This window comes from Strongylocentrotus purpuratus, unplaced genomic scaffold (genome assembly GCF_000002235.5).
Source record: "Strongylocentrotus purpuratus isolate Spur 01 unplaced genomic scaffold, Spur_5.0 spur5_scaffold_7, whole genome shotgun sequence".
NCBI classification, from domain to species: Eukaryota; Metazoa; Echinodermata; class Echinoidea; order Camarodonta; family Strongylocentrotidae; genus Strongylocentrotus; species Strongylocentrotus purpuratus.
The window spans coordinates 19,498,200-19,517,852 of record NW_022145613.1 but is presented as its reverse complement, the minus strand read 5'-3'; the positions used below and the strand labels follow the sequence as shown (position 1 = coordinate 19,517,852).

At 37.0% G+C, this 19,653-nt stretch overlaps 2 protein-coding genes across 2 annotated transcripts in view; one reads left to right on the top strand and one right to left on the bottom strand.

Moving 5' to 3' along the window:
• Positions 1–13,931, top strand: part of LOC100892846 (ABC transporter F family member 4) — a 32,714-nt gene extending 18,783 nt beyond the window's left edge. The window contains exons 2-5 of the mRNA XM_030974749.1: positions 591–1,405; positions 5,046–5,576; positions 5,868–6,452; positions 8,341–13,931. Coding sequence (XP_030830609.1) covers positions 850–1,405; positions 5,046–5,576; positions 5,868–6,452; positions 8,341–8,393 — 1,725 coding nt within the window. The 5' untranslated portion in view covers positions 591–849 and the 3' untranslated portion in view covers positions 8,394–13,931. The remainder of the gene's footprint in view (positions 1–590; positions 1,406–5,045; positions 5,577–5,867; positions 6,453–8,340) is intronic.
• An 883-nt stretch (positions 13,932–14,814) lies between these two features.
• Positions 14,815–19,653, bottom strand: part of LOC115918349 — a 15,576-nt gene continuing 10,737 nt past the window's right edge. Inside the window, exons 13-16 of the mRNA XM_030974748.1 lie at positions 19,035–19,186; positions 17,378–17,509; positions 15,895–16,968; positions 14,815–15,350 (exon numbers count right to left, since the gene is read on the bottom strand). Of these exons, the coding sequence (XP_030830608.1) occupies positions 15,920–16,968; positions 17,378–17,509; positions 19,035–19,186 (1,333 nt within the window). The 3' untranslated portion in view covers positions 14,815–15,350; positions 15,895–15,919. The remainder of the gene's footprint in view (positions 15,351–15,894; positions 16,969–17,377; positions 17,510–19,034; positions 19,187–19,653) is intronic.

The following is a 19,653-nucleotide window of genomic DNA, read 5'->3' as shown; positions in this document are numbered from 1 at the left end:
AACAAGTGCTTTTTAATTAGATTTAAGAAGAGGAAAGTTTTACTTACATAAGTGGTTATGTTTATATTGCATTAATCAGTTTCACTTTATGTGACGTGATTCATTGTAAACATATTCAATTATATGGTAATAACTATTTAACAATACCTCTCCGTTTTCTTGAATACACCTTGGACACACAACAATACTAATGGACAAATTATCTAGCTTAAACTTCTTTTTCGAAGGTTTGGGAAGATTAATCCAAAAAATACTCTTTGAAAAAACACAAAAGGGGGTAATTAAATAACTTGGCCAAATTTTGTCCGATGAGGATGATTTAAAAAAAAAATCCGACAAAACTTTCTGAAGGCTTGGGCAAAATTAACCCATCATTTTGGTTTTCCCAACCATGAGGGTTATTGGGGTATCCAAGATTTACTTTGGCAATGTACACATAATATACGAACGGGCACTTGTATTCCTGTGGGCCTGTATTCTTCCGTGTATTCAGAGAGGAAATTGCATTAAATGCAGATATTATACATACATAGTAATGTATTTCAATGAAGCTAACCTTTCTCACTTGTTCCTTATATCTTACTCTACAGGTTTCACCGAGACCGGAGCACCCTTAATTACATCTTCAAGTGTTCGTTCACGTCGTGTCTTAAAAACTGTGGATATTTGGCACGGGTTACTGCTCAATTTAACGACAGGGTTCGGCAAACTTCTCTGAAATTAACACTTGAGAATCAGCAGCGTACTTATCCGGCTACGTGAAACGTCATGAACGCTTGACAGTATCACTTACTCTAAAGGGCAGGGAAAAGTGGCTGTTGTAGACTGCAGAAGAGGGCTATCAATCAAATGGCATTAGAACTCAGGGGTGGACAAAATCAAACACAGAACTGCGATTGTATACTAAAAAGCGAAACCGAGCCTCCTCATCGGGGGGAGTCCCAAGATCGTGAGGGATCACACAAAATCACGCCAGACTTCCCTATAGCAAGTGCCTGTTATTCAAGTAAAACCATGACGTCACAAGAACCATGTTCAAGGGATAGTGGCAGCATGCCGGCTGCTGCATCGTCAGACCAGGAGATAACGCAAGGAGTCCAGTCTTTGAAGGCGCTGTCTCTGAACGGTCTCAACCCAAACCTATCTCATTCTGCAAGTGCTTCTGAAGACTCAGTGTTGATGCCTTCGGGTGTTAAAGGACGCCCTCACCCCATTCTCTCATGGGGAGATGTAACGGAGATATCCAATGGCGATCGGTCCAAGACACAGGAGTACGTGAAGCATCCAATAGCAGGATCATCAAGTAGTAGTGATCCATGGCAAGTGAGATCCACGCAGAACCCATCAAAGCCTTTGGTTAGAAGACCCACTCCAATGGCAATCCGTGTGCCTAAATCCGTACTTGGTAAGTTTAATCAATAGAATAAAGAGGCCGTTTGAACATTTAATTGGAAGGTGTGAGACGACATTAGCCAACTTGTTTTCAGAGTGGAAAATAGAATTTGTCATCAACTGCTCATCATGATCAAGCAATTGATAAGGTTTTAGGACTTTTGTACTTAATTTGCCTATTCATGGTTTCAAAGAAAACCTTTTCAACAAGAAATACAAAACAAAATGTCGACATATTCTAACATTTTGGTGGCAAGGGTCAAATGAAGGCATTTCCGAAAGAGGTTGTAAAGAGAAGAAGATGGGTTCAAAATTAATCGTATGTTACTCAAAATGAAACACCTTTATCACTGAAGTCAAGAAAACTAAGAAAAGTAAAAATCAAAAAATATATGATGCCAAAAATAGCCAGTAATATCAAGGGGACTCACTTTATCTTTAAATATTTTTTTTTATTTGATTAGTGATAGCAGTTTGGATTGGTCTATTAACTATTCCTCAATGCCTCTTTATCATTTTCAAATTGACTCGTAATTTTTTCTTCTTTCTGTTTTCCAATCTGTTTTCAAATTTTTATTCTAATTCCGTTTTCCAATCTGGTAACCAGTTGCCAAATTGCTAAATGTTCAATGTTATCATTACATTTAATTCTTGCGGAATATCCCTGTTGAATATATCTACTTACCATTAACTTGACGTGCATGCACATTTTTATCTTAAAAACCAACACAACTATTTTGCTATGCTGTGTGACATTCACAATGCTATGATAATGCCTTGAAAATGCACAATTAAAATAACGATCGTCTATAGCATACATCGTCATGTTTTTTTTCTAAGTGCGAAGTCTCACATGAATACTTAGAATCCTTTTGCGTCTTTTAGTGGGAACCTAAAATCCTAGAATTTATGAGGATAATGTGGATAAGCCAGTTCGTAAATACTTTCTGCACATTTGCAGATAAAGTCAATTGTTTTCAAATTGTAAAACCCATCGAAACGAATACTGGTATCGTGCTCATGAAAGTTATGTCATCAGTATTCATTAATGCACCGACAGTACATTTATCTGATACACAGGTGGAAGTATTCTTCTCAAGAGGAAAACAAAGGTATTCATGAAGCACCTCCATCACTTCCGCTGTGACTATTCTAAAATGCACAAGTGGGACGTATCCATCGTGTAAAAGATATTAGGGACTCTTAGATTTGCACAACGACAACGTGGATTGCTACGAACGATGTCCTTTTTAATGCACTGCCTTGGATGGACGTCACACGTATCAGTCCACGCAAATCTAAAAGTCCCTAATGTGGATATTCGGGGGTCATGCGTTCCGAAGCTATTTACGAACTGGCTTATTTTAATATACAGGCAAAACATTATTTCGTTTCATATTCCGGCGCGAAATAAAGGAAGGAAACAGAATCAAAATGACAGCTACTCAATCTCTTTCTCACAATTGACAGTTTGGTATAGCGATGGGTTCTGTCGCATTCTCACTAATTACTTGATTGGACAAGTGGCGATATCTTTAGAGGCTTTCTGTAAATGACAGGTACATCATCTAAATGGTCGCCCTCTCTCCTCCACGCTTTATTAAAAAAATACCGCAGTCTTGGAAACAGACCCTTTGGTATCCGCATGCGATCAATAGCTGTTCTCAACCATGCATAATTCGAATGCATACTTCGAAGATTCTGTGTGATATAACATTTCAAAAAATTGTATGTCACAAACATTTCCCTTGTTTGGTTGCTATCTTCCCTGTTAAGTCGTTCCCTTCCTCCCCTGGTTGTAACCACCCCCCCTATCATCATTATGTCTTATCAAAGCTCATATTTAGAATTGCCAAAAGGGGTAGAGGATTGTCAAATCGGGGGAGGGGGCGGGGGGGGGGTTCTGTTCTGATCAATATACTGTTTGCCTGTTGTTGCCCCTTTTGATGCTCATCGAGATCACTGTGATATTGCTATATCATTTCAAAAAATACTGTTTGCCTGTTGTTGCCCCTTTTGATGCTCATCGAGATCACTGTGATATTGCTATATCATCCCGATGAACGATTTGGTAGGATTAAATACTATTTATGCCTTGGTATTACCCTGGAGATACAATACCTTTATGGCATTGCGGTGAGTGTTCTTGTCACACATAGTTAGACAGTATACGTATGTACCTGTATTTGATAGTGAGATGTAAATGACTAAGAGGAACATTGACGTTTGTTGTACATTTAATGGAAACAAAAAACTAGTCGACGACGTATGATTAAAAGCTTGAAATAAGTCAAGATAAATGAATGAAACCACCACTTAATACATAAGTGCAGGAACTTTTTGCATTCATGCACGGATGGGCAAGGAGCATGCTTCTCTATCACCAAACTACTTCAGCTCAACAACGGAAGTGTCATTCGCACTTCATTTGTTACCATGGCAACCATGGCGTGTCTAGATGTTGAGTGTAATTGTACACACAAAGATATCGAACACAGAAGTACTTTCTCAATTTAGACACGAGAGAGAACAGATGCGGTGAAATTTGAGCACTTCTGTTCACAGCCTGTGTAATTTAGTCTGCATTGAGTTTATTTTTGACCTCCATTAATTTCAATGAGGCAAACACAAAAATAAACGAAACAGATCGGCAAGAGAAATAAATTTATAGCTTAATGTAAAAATTGCTAACCAACTACCTCTCAGATGGACGTCTATTTCTGTTTATTAAAATACCAAATATATAATATTTTAGCGCCAGGAGTATAGAAAGTGTAGCAGACATGAGCGCTGTACAAAAGACCACGCTATCATCGTCATCACCATTACCATTTCTACGAATCCTGTTTCTACATTTAAACAATGTACCATGCTCAATTATTCGAACAATAGAATATATCTATATATATATTTACATTATAGGCGCTATGGTGGATGTATGTGTGTAGCGCAGTATATAAATAACCACTATTATTGTTAACGTTATTATCAATATAATTATTATTAGTAGTAATATTGTTCTTTGTATAATGATCTTATCATAATTATCATTCAGTCTTAAGTACACTGTATAAATACGAAGCATGAGACTTGAATAGAGTGAAAAAGCTCGGAGAGAAAGAATCTGTATCGAATTAAAATGTGGACTGTGTTATGAGACTACTTCGTCTTGAGAATATAGACTATGGAGATGTTTTATTACGATTCTTTGCGCGGATCTGTGGTCCAGACATATAAAGGAGATATATGATACCATAACTCATATCGATTGGGATAAACATCTATCTTGTCAACCTTTTCACACTTAATTAAGGCTCGTTCAGATATGATGCCGTAAACCGTTACAAAAGTTTTTTAAAAGACGCCGAGGGTATTCTTTGTTATAGTTGTAAATATGTTTTAAATGTGAAACCTATTACAGTTTACGTCATCAAAATATAAAAACCACCGCGGTTTTGCTTATGAAGCACTACAATAATAATACTCATCACCACCGCAACCATGACAGGCAACGATCATTATCACTGCATTAAATACGATTACATATCATTCACTGGTGCTATGTTAAGTCAAAATGTGCTAGGACATAATTTATGGTACTGTTTTTTGCTCGGTTCGATAATGCTCATGTATACTATGTTGTTTATGTACAGGGAAAGGATCAAGTAAAATGATGGCCGAATCCGTTGAAGAAGAAGACGAAGAGTGGGTGGCTGGAGACGGAGAGGAAAGCCCAGTACCAGTTTCTTTGAAACAGGGAACAAACACCGACGTCCTTGTCATAGAAGACATCGAGAGCAGTGACGTTGAAAGCCCGTCACCAGGACTGTCAACCCCTAAAGATCTTCAGCTCGGCTTGGCGGTTGGCGGCCATACCATGGAGCGAAATACTGATGTTGGTAGTCCAACTATCGTCGTCCAAACAGACATCGGTGAGGAGCTCTCTCAAAAAGAGGCAGAGCAGCTAGAGAATGCAGACGAAGATGAAGACGAGGAAGAAGAAGAGGAGGATAATTTCGACGTCGGCGACAAGCAGTTTCTTTCGCCAACTGCATCTAAACCGTTCGTGCAGAATCCTGAACCAGTAGCAAGTAACACTCGGGTCCAGTCTGTTCCTCACCAGCCACGCAAGTTCGTCCGCAGACAGACACCTGTCACATTGGATCTACCAAAAGACCTCAAAGGTACTATTGTGCGAACAAAATAAAACCTATTTGTATCTGTTTTGCTTATTTGTGTTCGTTTAACACATCTCTTCTTCAATTCCCAGTAATATTGACGGGAACATCATTTTGTATCTATTGAAAATTGAAGGAATGCTAAGCGTATTAATATAAATAGTAGTAATTAGAAGAACTCACATGTTTCACAATTCACAGGCTGAAGAAAGAATGACATATTGCTGAAATGAAGAGACAATCATATGAAAGAAAACTAAATGTGACGAAACTCTTCTCGTGTCGTTTATTTTTCAGATATCATGGCAGCACCATCAAACGAAGGTATTATGGAGGAAGAGGAGGAGGAGGAGGAAGAGGAAGACAACAGAACGAGCGAGTGCGGGCAGCAGAGGTCGAAAGCAGCACAAGCCACAAACGATCAAGCGGATGACGCTCAGGCATCAATGGATAACATTTCATCTTCGGATAAACCTGCTGAAACTGAAAACACAGTAGATGCTAACACTAACGCAGTGGGCGAAGAGACCACGAAAAGTGACACTGTCGCTCCAGTCAGTACATCAGGTCGTCCAGATATAATCACTTCGGTGAACAGCAATAACAATAATCGCGAAGCACCTTCATTCGATCTTGTTGAGGCAGCGCAAGATACGGTTGTCAAATCTCAGGTCGGAAGAAACCTCCAGGATGGTAAGCTTGAAATGGGTTTACCCACTCTGCAACGGCAATCCCTCTTCAAGAAGTCTGCTACGTCAGGTACCAAAGACGGAAGCGGAAGCCCTAGCTCGACCAGGAGGAAAGTATCTCCACATCACACCAAGATCTTAACGAGACAACTGACGCCACTCGAAATAGAAGTGCCCAAGCATATCATTTCAGGTAACATTCTAAGGGCCCAGATGGGAAACTGTTCTCCTTCTTCTCCTTCTCCTTTTTCTTTTTCTTTTCTTCTTCTTCTTTCTCTTCTTCTTCTTTTTATGCCTCCGCCACCGAAGGTGGTGCCGGAGGCATCATGTTTTCGGGTTGTCCGTCCGTACGTCCGTACGTCCGTACGTCCGTCCGTACGTCCGTACGTCCGTCCGTACGTCCGTACGTCCGTCCCGTTTGACCGTTATCACAATAACTCAAGAACCATTTAAGATTTAAACTTAAGACTCGGGAATAGTATTTATCACCATAGGAAGACGATCTGATTAGATTTTGGAGTACGTAGGTCAAAGGTCACAGGTCACAGAGGTCAACTTATGAAATTCCTTGTATTGAGTTTGTTAGCGCGATATCTCAAGAACCATTTGAGATTTAAACTTCAAACTTAAGGATAGTATGTATCACCATAGGAAGACGATCTGATTCGATTTTGGAGCACGTATGTCAAAGGTCAAGGGTCACAGAGGTCAACTTATGAAATTCCATACATTGAGATTGTTATCATGATATCTCAAGAACCACTGGAGATTTAAACTTCAAACTTAGTGATAGTGTGTATCACTATAGGAAAACAATCTGATTACATTTTGGAGCACGTAGGTCAAAGGTCAAGGGTCATAGAGGTCAACTTATGAAATTCCATACATTGAGATTGTTATCATGATATCTCAAGAACCACTGGAGATGTAAAAACTTCAAACTTAAGGATAGTATGTATCACCATAGGAAGACAATCTGATTAGATTTTGGAGCACGTAGGTCAAAGGTCAAGGGTCACAGAGGTCAACTTATGAAATTCCATACATTGAGATTGTTATCATAATATCTCAAGAACCACTGGAGATTTAAACTTCAAACTTAATGATAGTGTGTATCACAATAGGAAGACAATCTGATTAGATTTTGGAGCACGTAGGTCAAAGGTCAAGGGTCACAGATGTCAACTTATGAAATTCCATACATTGAGATCGTTATCGCGATATCTCAAGAACCACTGGAGAATTTTCACTTCAAACTTAATGATAGTATGTATCACCATATCATAATATCTCAAGAACCACTGGAGATTTAAACTTCAAACTTAATGATAGTGTGTATCACCATAGGAAGACAATCTGAGTAGATTTTGGAGCACGTAGGTCAAAGGTCAAGGGTCACAGAGGTCAACTTATGAAATTCCATACATTGAGATTGTTATCATGATATCTCAAGAACCACTGGAGATTTAAACTCCAAACTTGTTTAAATTGCTCTATGGCGGAGGCATCATTTTCGACTGCGCGCAGTCAAAATTCCATCTAGTTATTTTCTTCTTTTACTTCTTCTTCGTCTTCTAAACATCCTCCCCCTATTCTCCTCCTTCTCATTCCTCCTCTTCCTCTCCTACTATTGCTTCGTTAACTTGTTTTTTTTTTTCTTCAAATTTCTCTGCTGCTGTCTTTTCTCTTTTCTCACGTTTCCTCTTTCTGTCTCTTCACCTTTTTACTTTTCCTTAAGTTTATGCATAGCATTTTGATATTTTCTGTCAACTGCTTTATGACCTGTGTACCTTTTTGGATGCGATGAATGTCAACCATTGAAATTATTATAAAAACAGATAACTAATAAATGAATAAATAGATCGGAATATAACATCAGCATTAAAAACAAAATCAAGAACAGAAAAAATTGTAGTAGCAATGATAATAAAATAATAATGATAATGATAACATTATAAAAAATAACAATAATAATTACGATAGTAAAATTAATGGTAATAATCAATAGATAACGTTTTAATGAATAATACTGAAAGCAATACACAATTAATGTTTGATTATCTTTTTTTTTCTGTTTGCAGATGCTATGAAGAAAAGGTCAACTGATGCATTCTTAGAAGAGGATGAAAGCTGAACCGATGGATGATTCATTCCCAGACTTATATGACTTATAATTTTGGATCACATTTCTTCCAAGCAAAATGGACACTCTCAAAAATGAGGAGGCTGGTTTCTACTGGATGGAGATAATACTAAGGTGTTTTGAACATCAGAGATCACGTCTTACCGGCACCAGTATACAGATCAATTTTACAACAATTGGAAATCAGCGTTATCCGCCATATAGGAGTTGCCTACTTAAAGGATCAGTTTAACGAACCAAATCGGATTTGTCAACCATTTCAGAGAAACAGATCATTGATACAAGCCGTCAACATCATTGTTTTCAGCCTTGCAGATTGGTGCTACTAGCTACTCATACATCCAATGTAAAATACATCTGAATAAAGCACTACGCTGATATTTTGCTGTGCTACGAAAAGCGCGGGAAACTGCACGAATAACATGAACAATAAATGAGTGTTGGCCTATGTGAAATAACGATTTTGTAATGCAATGTATTAACGCTGGCTGTTCGCCTCGCTGCATTAATTCATTTGTCACTTGGTTGACAGTACACGGTCGTGAGGAGATCAATTACTTTTGCGTTCATTTAAGAAAGTGTTTGTCATTGTACCTAATTGCAAGACGGCGGTACCATACACAGAATGATGTGATCTCTTGTGAGATATATACGTTATCCTGCTTCGAAGGTTGCTATCATAAAGAGATGCCGACATTAGCAAACTATTTGTACATTAACCATGATGGCACATCAACGATGCTTATTTTCTGTTAATTATTTCAGTTGAGCCCGCAAGCAGATGCTATTTGTTTTCAACTTTCCCATTAAGTAAAGTTAGGCAACATGTGAGGACATTTCGTCACAGTTATTAGGACGTGGTTGGAAGACCAGCGATTCGTTTACATGCAGCTATAGCCTATATATAGTCTGTATGGCGTATTCCTATCATTTTCATCTTGAAATAAAAATTCAAGGGCCGAAAGTCCGGTGCTTTATATTTCCCGTGCATCATTTTAACACTTTCATATAAACTAGAAAACTATAAAGTTATGCACAAATTATGTTTTATATTCATATATGCTTAAAATGAAAAAGCCTATGGAATGTTTCAAGTAAAACGAATACCGGGTATTGTTATGTTGTTAAGACGTTTTCTCGTTGTATTGTTATCTCATAATCATCATCGTCATTTATTTCACTCGTACGAGGGGTTACTGACTTCCGCGCCATGATGACACTTATTACTGCTTTCTTTCTTCACCATATTCTTAACGCAGACAAAACTGACCATAATGTTTATCATTTATCTTCTTTTTTCACTAAAATGTTATACATGTAGTTCTACATCTCGTAGTTCTACCACTCTTTGGTATATCACACACAATTTGAGGCGTATAGTTGCTAATATGGGCCGTATTTTAGAAAGAACTGGCTAGCACTTAGTCAGGCACAAATGCTGACAACGAAAACAATATTTGTCATGCTCGACAAGACTCTTCAGTGTGGATAGCGTGAACAATAAAATATATTCCGAGACGTCTGTACACTTAAACATTTTTTTTCCCTTTTCTTTATCCCCGAACACTTTTCAGATATTTTTCTGCACCGTGGTTTGAGTACATACTGTTGTTCAATTTCACAAATAGTGTACGGTTGCTAATTTTTTTCTCTCAAGATTTTGATACTGTAATTGCATCAAAACTCATTAAGCTATCGAATGGCTTCAGGGAATATGAAACAAGGATGTGAATTAATAGATGTGAACTAATAAAACGTCAAGTAAACATCGAGCCATTATGAAAGTATCTTGAACACATTAATCAAAATTAATGCTTGATGAAGATGAAGTGTTTGAGAGACATGGGGAAATATTTGTTTCCAAGAAAAACGTCCTTGCTTTTGTTTGCTGTAAGCTTTGGCAAGTCTTATAGATACGGCACATTACAATATCATTAACAAAAGAGAATGTATCCCTTTCTATTTACTGTATTTTTACATTGGTTTGGGATTTACTGTACTTGTAAACAAAAATAAGCCTATGATCAGCAAGGGACAATTATTCCCTTCATTTTCGAATCTCAAAACTGTTTTGAATTTCAATTTGGTATAGTTCTTGACATGGTCGTGTTGTGAATAACTATTGATATTGCTCGACAAGACTCTTCAGTGTGGATAGCGTGAACAATAAAATATATTCCGAGACGTCTGTACACTTAAACATTTTTTTTCCTTTTCTTTATCCCCGAACACTTTTCAGATATTTTTCTGCACCGTGGTTTGAGTACATACTGTTGTTCAATTTCACAAATAGTGTACGGTTGCTAATTTTTTTCTCTCAAGATTTTGATACTGTAATTGCATCAAAACTCATTAAGCTATCGAATGGCTTCAGGGAATATGAAACAAGGATGTGAATTAATAGATGTGAACTAATAAAACGTCAAGTAAACATCGAGCCATTATGAAAGTATCTTGAACACATTAATCAAAATTAATGCTTGATGAAGATGAAGTGTTTGAGAGACATGGGGAAATATTTGTTTCCAAGAAAAACGTCCTTGCTTTTGTTTGCTGTAAGCTTTGGCAAGTCTTATAGATACGGCACATTACAATATCATTAACAAAAGAGAATGTATCCCTTTCTATTTACTGTATTTTTACATTGGTTTGGGATTTACTGTACTTGTAAACAAAAATAAGCCTATGATCAGCAAGGGACAATTATTCCCTTCATTTTCGAATCTCAAAACTGTTTTGAATTTCAATTTGGTATAGTTCTTGACATGGTCGTGTTGTGAATAACTATTGATATTGATTTCACTTAATTATTATGCGTGTTTTATTTTCCAACTACTGATAAAACTTTTATGCACGACACAAAATCGTGAATTTCATTTCACAATTATAATGATTACCACAGCCTTTATTGTGTATACATTACATGTATCAAGAAATTTTTGTCTAAGGCCTAAAGTTTGGCTACTTGATTATGAATCATTCGTTTTGACCATGTCCCTTGAGTGTTTAATTACTCAGCAAGTGTTGTGTGACTCATAAAAGTAGAGAGTTAATGCTTTCCAATTATTTCCACTGATTTCTTCCTCTTCCAGCGTAAGTGCTGCTTCAAGGTTGTTTTTTTATTTTTTTATTTCCGAAATCAGATACAAATATTATACAAAGAAAAATAAACAAAATGAGATATGAATACATCTACATAGATAACAATCGGAGGAAAGCCCACCTCAGCAATGTTCATAGAAAATTACTGTTCTTCCTTGGGGCCTTACACTACAATATTTACACAAAAGTGTAGATAAAGCAGAATATAAACAAAACATAAATACAAGTTTTTAAAAATACAAAAATTTACAAATAATAACATACGCACAAACACAAACAAATACACAAGGTTATGCAAACAATAATTTGAGTTTAAGGAAGTGTGTTAAGAAAAATTATCAGTTATAAGGGTATGAAAGATTTTAATGTAGTTACATTTCGGATGCATTCTGGTAGTTGGTTGTATTGTGTCACCCCCTATAGAAGAATGTTATTTTGCAATTATTTGAATTCGGTGTAGGGAGATCTAGATTTTGGGACGAGCGAAATGAATATTATACATGCGATATTTGATATTATTTGACATATAAGACGGGGTGGAATTATTTAATATCTTAAAACGCATGGTACATAAATGTTTTTTGTAACGGCAGTCTAGAAAGTCCCAATTTAGAGTACCATGAACATTTTAATTGGATGTATGAGAATAAGGACTTACTGCTTTCATTATCACACGGCCCGCCCTGTTTTGAAGCTTTTGTAAAAATGAAAGGAAGGATTTAGCAGCGGACTGCCAAACCATGTCTCCGTAGTCAACGTGTGGAAGAAACGTGGTTTTGTAAATTAGATTCAATTCAGATTCATCTATAAAGTGTCTTAATCTACCAAGGAAGCCAATAATTTTACTAATTTTGTGACACATTATATTTATATGAGCATCCCACTTTAATTCGTAATGTTTAGTTCATGGAAGTTTGTTGAAGTCACCGGTGACGTATAGCGTGCACATCGTTGAACCATTTCAACCCTGTCGGTGTTCCGCTATACTTGTGCATGGATCCCATGCTGTTGCAGCATATTCCACGACTGGTCGGACGTATGTGAAGTACGTGGCCTGCTTGAATTTCCGTCGCAAAAATCTGTCACAGAAATCAACATGAGTATTGAAGTTAAGCTTCTGATCAATGTGGATACCCAGATACTTGGCGGAACCAACTAATTCTAAGAGGTGCCCTCATTAAACAGATATTTGTTGACATTTGCTTTAAGAATATGATGAAATTGTACTTTTTGCGTATTGATCGCTAACAAAATAGTACTTTCTACTTTCAACAAATTCAAGTTGTGCGTGTCGTACACCAATATATTTAATTGAGTGGTGCAGGTAACTGCAGTTGGTCTGCAATAGGAACTCTTAGATTTACAAGACGAGAGCGTGGACTGCCGCGTGTGACATTGTGTTAAGGCACTGGGCCGTGCCCGGCAGTGCCTTAAAAGGACGTCACATTACCTTAAAAGGATGTCACACGTGGCGGTCCACGCTCTCGTCGTGTAAATCTAAAAGTCCCCAATGGCAAAATGAGGCAAACGACATTAACAAGTTGTTAAGATTTAATCGGAAAAGAAGTTCGGAAAGGCGAATGTGTTTTCTGTATTATGAATATTTATCAACTGTGTTGACTGTTTTAGTTTTTTCAAGGAGAAACATAAAAGAAAGAAGCCTTGTGTATAACTCGCACCCTGGGGCAGCAAATTGAAACTTATAATTCGTCAAAAGCAGGAATTTTCGATGACTGAGCACAATGATCACGGTGCAGGAGGAATCATTTTATGCCCATTGGTTCGTAATACTTTCACATACTGTTCCGGACAAAGAATCACTATGTGGGTAAATAACTGAGAAAAGCCGAGCTAAACGAAAGTACTGACTTTGATGAGGGCAAGTTAAGTATTTTATCACGTTAGCAGAAAAGCGTTTAAGTTGTACCAATGAGTTCCACGAGTTTCTAAATTCATAATTATGCATTCCACGTCTAGATAATACAATGTACACTCTTTATTTCACTGTCTTCACTGAACTGCTGAAAATGTGCTGTCGCGGAAATGCTTAATTTGGTGGAAAACTATTCCATATTGACGTACCTACGGTATGGCATGGCAGCCATGCTAAAGCCGGGGTAGTAATTGTGGAGTCACTGGAGTGCCATTAGCGCTATACAAGAACCCACTATTATAATTTATATTATTGTATCCATACCTTTTCTTTGAAAGGCAATGTTTGTTGTGTGAAAAAACGCTTACACAATGTATATCATATTACATATTAATTACGCTATCCTGCATCATTACTGACATCTTCCGTGAGAAAAATAAGCTTTTTTTAAAAGTCAAGTTCTAATCTTGTTACTAATATTTCTACAAATAAACTGTGATGTGGATTCTCTTGTGTAAAATATCAGAATACATTACAAAATGAGACAAAGGAAAGTTTAGACTATGTAGCATTCATTCTGTCTGTTGTTGAAATCGTTATCTTTTATTGGTATTGCTAATAGCAGCTATGATTTATTAACAAGGTATTAATTTGGTTAACTCTGGTTACAGCATATTAGAAAGCAAAATATTCCCCCCTTGACCATAAACCCAACATAAGGACAATAAATGCAACATAAATGCAACATAAGGATTAAAAGAACATAAAATACGAGAAAAAATATGCAGATTGATACCACTTTTTAGCCCATAATTACCAGACTGGTTGATTTTTATTCGAGAAAGCATGTTTGTTAATCATTGCACAATAAAGCATTTTGAAAAGACGATTATGAGAAATGAGAAATGTAAAGAAGAGGAAAGGAGTTTAAATGTCCATTTTTAATCTAGAATTTGTAAACAAATACAAAATCAATGTTTGTAGATTGGGATCTGAAGCACGGTTTTCAATCACTAGAAGAATTTCTAAAAAGCAAAATTATAAATAAAGACTAATAATACAATATTTTTCAGCTCTCAATTCTGAATAAATTGACGCATTTGAACCTATGATGGAGGTTGCTATCTTTCACTTTCAAAATGATATCAATAATTGTTTAGAGAGCGTAGGGATAACTTGAACCAGAAATTATGGATAGAACGGAGTGCAGGGGGGGGGGGGGGTTCACAACGAATAAGATCGACTTTAAGTTGGACTTAACTATAACAAGCCGTTCATGCCACTTTTTTCTCTCACCATTTACTGGCATTGGTCTCTCAGGGGATAGACAAATCATGGTCATAAATCTACAGAATTTATATATTTTATAGTTTATTATTGGAGGAAAAAATATTATATAATGATCATAATGGTGAGAGCAACCAGAGGCATGAACGGTCTGCCATAGTTAAGTCCATCTTAAAGTTGATCTTAGTCTTTGTGAAACGTTCCCCGGTCTGTGCACCGTAACTGACCATAGTTCATCTTTATCTTACAACAGCAAAGTGCCACGGTGGCAATATAGCTTATAAATATCATCAGACCAGTTATAGCTGGTTGGCCTTAATCTTTACACAGAGCTGTTATAGATATTTGTATATACAAATATCTATGAGAGTAAACCATTATGTAACATGCTTTTAAATTGTATGATTAACAGACAGCTTAATACTTAATTCTAAACAGCTTATTAGCTCAGCTTTTGAAATTAAACATGCAGAGAGATAGATAGCCGATGCACCAGACCAGTCTAATAATGACTTCAAATTTTATTTAAACGCTTTCAACCCAAATTTTTATACTGATGACCAAACAGCTTACTGAAGGCATTCCCAGGCTATGCGTTCCAAACCGTAGCAACAACATTTTTACATATACGATGGTATCGATCCATCGAGACGTTATCAGACGTGAAATGCATTTGAATACATTAAAGGGAAAGTCCACCCCCAAAATAAGTTTGTTTCGATAGAGGCCGAATAATAAGAAAATCAGGTGAGTGAAAGTTTGAGCAAATTCTGAATGAAAATAAGAAAGTAATGAATTATTGAAGTTGTGATCAATCAAATACAAATTGGCAACTCTGTGACTTATTATACGAGCTCTCCTTCATTTGCTTTGTGCATAATATTCCATAAAATCATGTTTTCTTCGTTATTGATGACGGAATATATATTTGTTCCTTGCAGGGGGAGTATAGAAACATATTTGCAATTATTATATTTAGGGTGCATGTATGGTTGAAATTTTTCTTGAGGGAAAATGAAAATTTTAGATTTTTTTAGTACTGAGCAAATGGAAGTTGAGCTCGCATGATACGTCATAGAGTTGCCAATTTGTGTTTGATTGATCACAACTTCAAAATTCCTAACTTCCTTATTTTTAATCGGAATTTGCTCAAACTTTCACTGACTTGTTTCTCTCATTTTTCTACTCCTATTAAAACTAACTTAATTTCAGGGTGGACTTCCCCTTTAATGAACTGGGCCCTTGTCTCTTCTTTCTACTTATCGTTTTCTACACTTCTTCCTTTCTTGTTTCCTTTACGTTTCTTTTTCTTTTCGTTTTTCTCTTCGCTGCTCTCTTTCTCGTCACTGCCTCCTTTCTTTATCCCCTTTCCTTTCTTTTTCTTTCCATCTTTCTCTTCATGACTCTCCTTCTCTTCACTGACTCCTTTCTCTTCGCTGCTCCTTTTCTCTTCACTGACTCCTTTCTCTTCACTGCTCCTTTTCTCTTCACTACTACTTTTCTCGTCACTGCCTCCTTTCATATCACCCTTTCCTTTCTTTTTCTGTCCGTCTTTCTCTTCATGACTCCCTTTCTCTTCGCTGCTCCTTTTCTCTTCACTACTTCTTTTCTCTTTACTGACTCCTTTCTCTTCGCTGCTCCTTTTCTCTTCACCAACTCCTTTCTCTTCACTGACTCCTTTCTCTTCACCAACTCCATTCTCTTTGCTGCTGCTTTTCTCTTCACTGACTCCTTTCTCTTCGCTGCTCCTTTTCACTTCATGACTCATTTTCTCTTCACTGTCTCCTTTCTCTTCACTGCTCCTTTTCTCTTCACTGACTCCTTTCTCTTCACTGCTCCTTTTCTCTTCACTAACTCCATTCTCTTCGCTGCTCCTTTTCTCTATACTTCTACTTTCGTGACTAACACTCTTCTCATCACTACTTTTGTCTCCATCTCCTTCGTTGATCCCATCTTCTTGATAGCTGTTTATAGCCTCGGCATACGGCTGGCAAACGTGATCACTGGTCTCTAACCCCGGTGACTGTCCGCTCCCAAAACCGAAATTGAATACCGCCCCTGCATCTCCAGTGGAAATCCGGAAAAGGGGAACCTGTATGAAGTCCGGATCTGTGTAACCAAGGAATGGTGCACAGCGTTGAGAAGAAACCGGATCAAACGAGCCGGTTCGAATGACATCGTCTTCGATTGCAAACCAGTAGTAGTTCGGTTCCTTAGTGGATACTAATCCAGCATTTTCAGCAGATGCAACGAGTACATTACCCCTTCGGATCTCACTTCTTGTATTTGCTCCCGCTCCATATACTGCATGTAAAGGTAAAAGCGCTCAGATATCATTGATAATACGATTCTCTATACGGATGGGATCATGAATGCATCAATTTTGTTTGTTCATTATGTATTTTTTTGTTGTGGATTAAGGATAAGTTTGCGAGGGTCTTAATGCATGAAAATTTAATCTAAAAAATTTATCTAGGGTTGCATCATTATATCAGTTGGTAAATGTCTTTCTCTGTCATCCATTAAAAACTATTTTCCCTACATAAATTCATGCATTCTGATCAAATTTCCTACTTTTTCTTTTATATGAATGGGAAATGGGTATATCGAAAATTGACAATTGTTTCGTCTGGTTTTTGTGAGCAATAATTGAATAAAGAAATAGATAAAAAATCAAATTGTAAAAAAGAAAGGAAGAAGTACACGGTCTTACCGATTTCGTACACTTCCCCTCTTTGTCTGCCCAACATAGACAATATGACCTTCCATGGCTTATTAGTGACTATTTGTACAGCGTAGAAATAAGGGGAGGGAGCTTCATCAGTGTAAGAGCCCGCTGTTGGCACTAAAATGGAGGGAAAAGAAACGAATAGTTACAGGAGAATGAACCCAACAAACATTAGCTGATAATGTTATTTTAAAATGTCTGCCAGTTAAAATATCTTGAAATTACTCGAAATTACTTGAAATTTGAACGCATAGCAAGGGAAACAACCCTTCCAAAGTTTTACGTTTGCTTGCAAGCCTTTTTACAATGTGAGCTGTCATTTTGATTGAAATAGTGGTGTCAGAGTAGTAAAAGTCCATTGACCTGCATAAAATGGATAGGGTGTTGCATAATGACTGGGTGTACACCGAGACTCATCGATGCAAACAGCAGCCATCTTGTGACTCCGGCATCTCAAACAGTGATTTCTTTAAGCTGTTCTTTGTACGTCTTTGTCACTCTTTTGAATAGTTAATGGAGCTTTGTCTGACCATGTAACAACTTGGGCATGCCAAATAATTATAATTAAGAAAGTGTTCAACTGTTTGAAACAGCTTAAACAAATAGCTCATCACCATTCTTTATGAGAGAACATCAACAGGCCATTTTCGTAATGTAACCAAATTAAATGCATAAGTCTTTGTGAAGTGCTTCAATACAAATTATTTCATTCACCTGATAAGAATAATAGTATTTCAATAGACAGAATCCGAACTGCATACATTAGTTGTTGCCAGGTTGGACAAACATTATGGCTTGACCTACCTAGCAACACTTAACATAATTATGTAGTTGCATTCTGACTATTGAAATACTATTATTCCTATCAGGTGAATGAAATAATTTGTATTGAGGCACTCCACAAAGACTTAATATGCATTTAATTTGGTTACATTACGAAAATGGCCTATTCATTGAATGCATTACAAATCAAAGGTTTATTATAAGGGAAACCATTTACATGCATTTCACAGGGGAGTGTCTTACATTGTAACTGAAATACAGATCTGTTGGTATCACTATGAATGTGACGGACAAAGAAAGTGGACAAAATATACAGTTCCTCAGGTAGACAAAGGAACATCCCTTCACTGAAAAATTGTAGAACAGATGAATATGCATGTGACACCTGTTCTACACATTTTTATATAATAGCAGTGAAGGGATGTTCCTTTGTCTACCTGAGGAACTGTATATTCTGTCCGCTTTCTTTGTCCGTCATGTTCATAGTGTATATGACAAGTTGTACAACTCTGATATCTATTTCAATCAAACCATCACACCAACGAGATCCATTGGTTTTGGAGTCGGTTTAGAGGTGCGACCTAGGTATAAGTCATCGGCAAACCGACTTCTAACCGACCGATTCTTGGCCATTGGAGGCATTGCAATATAATTGTGTGTCAGTCTGTTGTCGATCTGGTGTCAGTCCCTTGTTTTGACTGGGGTATAAGATCATGGGCATACTATTTGAAGTTCCGGTGTTATCTCACATTTGGGCAACAAGGTGCCCGAATATAAATGTAATTCTAGAAATTGTTACCATAACGTAGTGCGTGTTTTTTTTTTGCTCGTACGTCTACACTCGAAGTACAGCTGTTACCTGAAGTGTATGTGAAGTGCGATGAACTTGTCATACTGAATCCTGCAAAGCTAACGGATAGAGGTTCGGGATCAGTCCATTCCAGCAGCGGATCGGTTACCTGCTCATCATACAGCCGGATAGTACCGTCATATACGGATATCAAGAAGCTCCTAGAAGGTCAAGAAAAAGTATATTTAATTGTTCTTTCTGATACCACACTTTGTATTACCCTCTTTTCACATCAGATCAAAAATATATGTCATTAAAATGCTCTCAGTATTGCCCTTTTTCTGGTCGATTAAAGAAGGCTATCTGTGCCTCGTTATCTAATATACTTGTCAGAATAAAATATTTTGAGCCAACAACACGGTAACAACCATACAAGAATTCTCCTAGCCCATTCCCATACATCATTTTAAATTCAGATACAATTATAAATATCCATATTATTATTATTATTATTATTATGAACGGTTAAAAGGAAAGTGGCCACGCGTTTTGATATTGTAGGCCTACCTCACTATAAGCGATTTGAATTCAGTCGTCTGCATTAAAATGATTGCGGTCGGGTGTAGTTTCACGTAACTAATGCTCAATCAGCCAAATTTTATCCAAATTATTCATACTTCATGTAAAT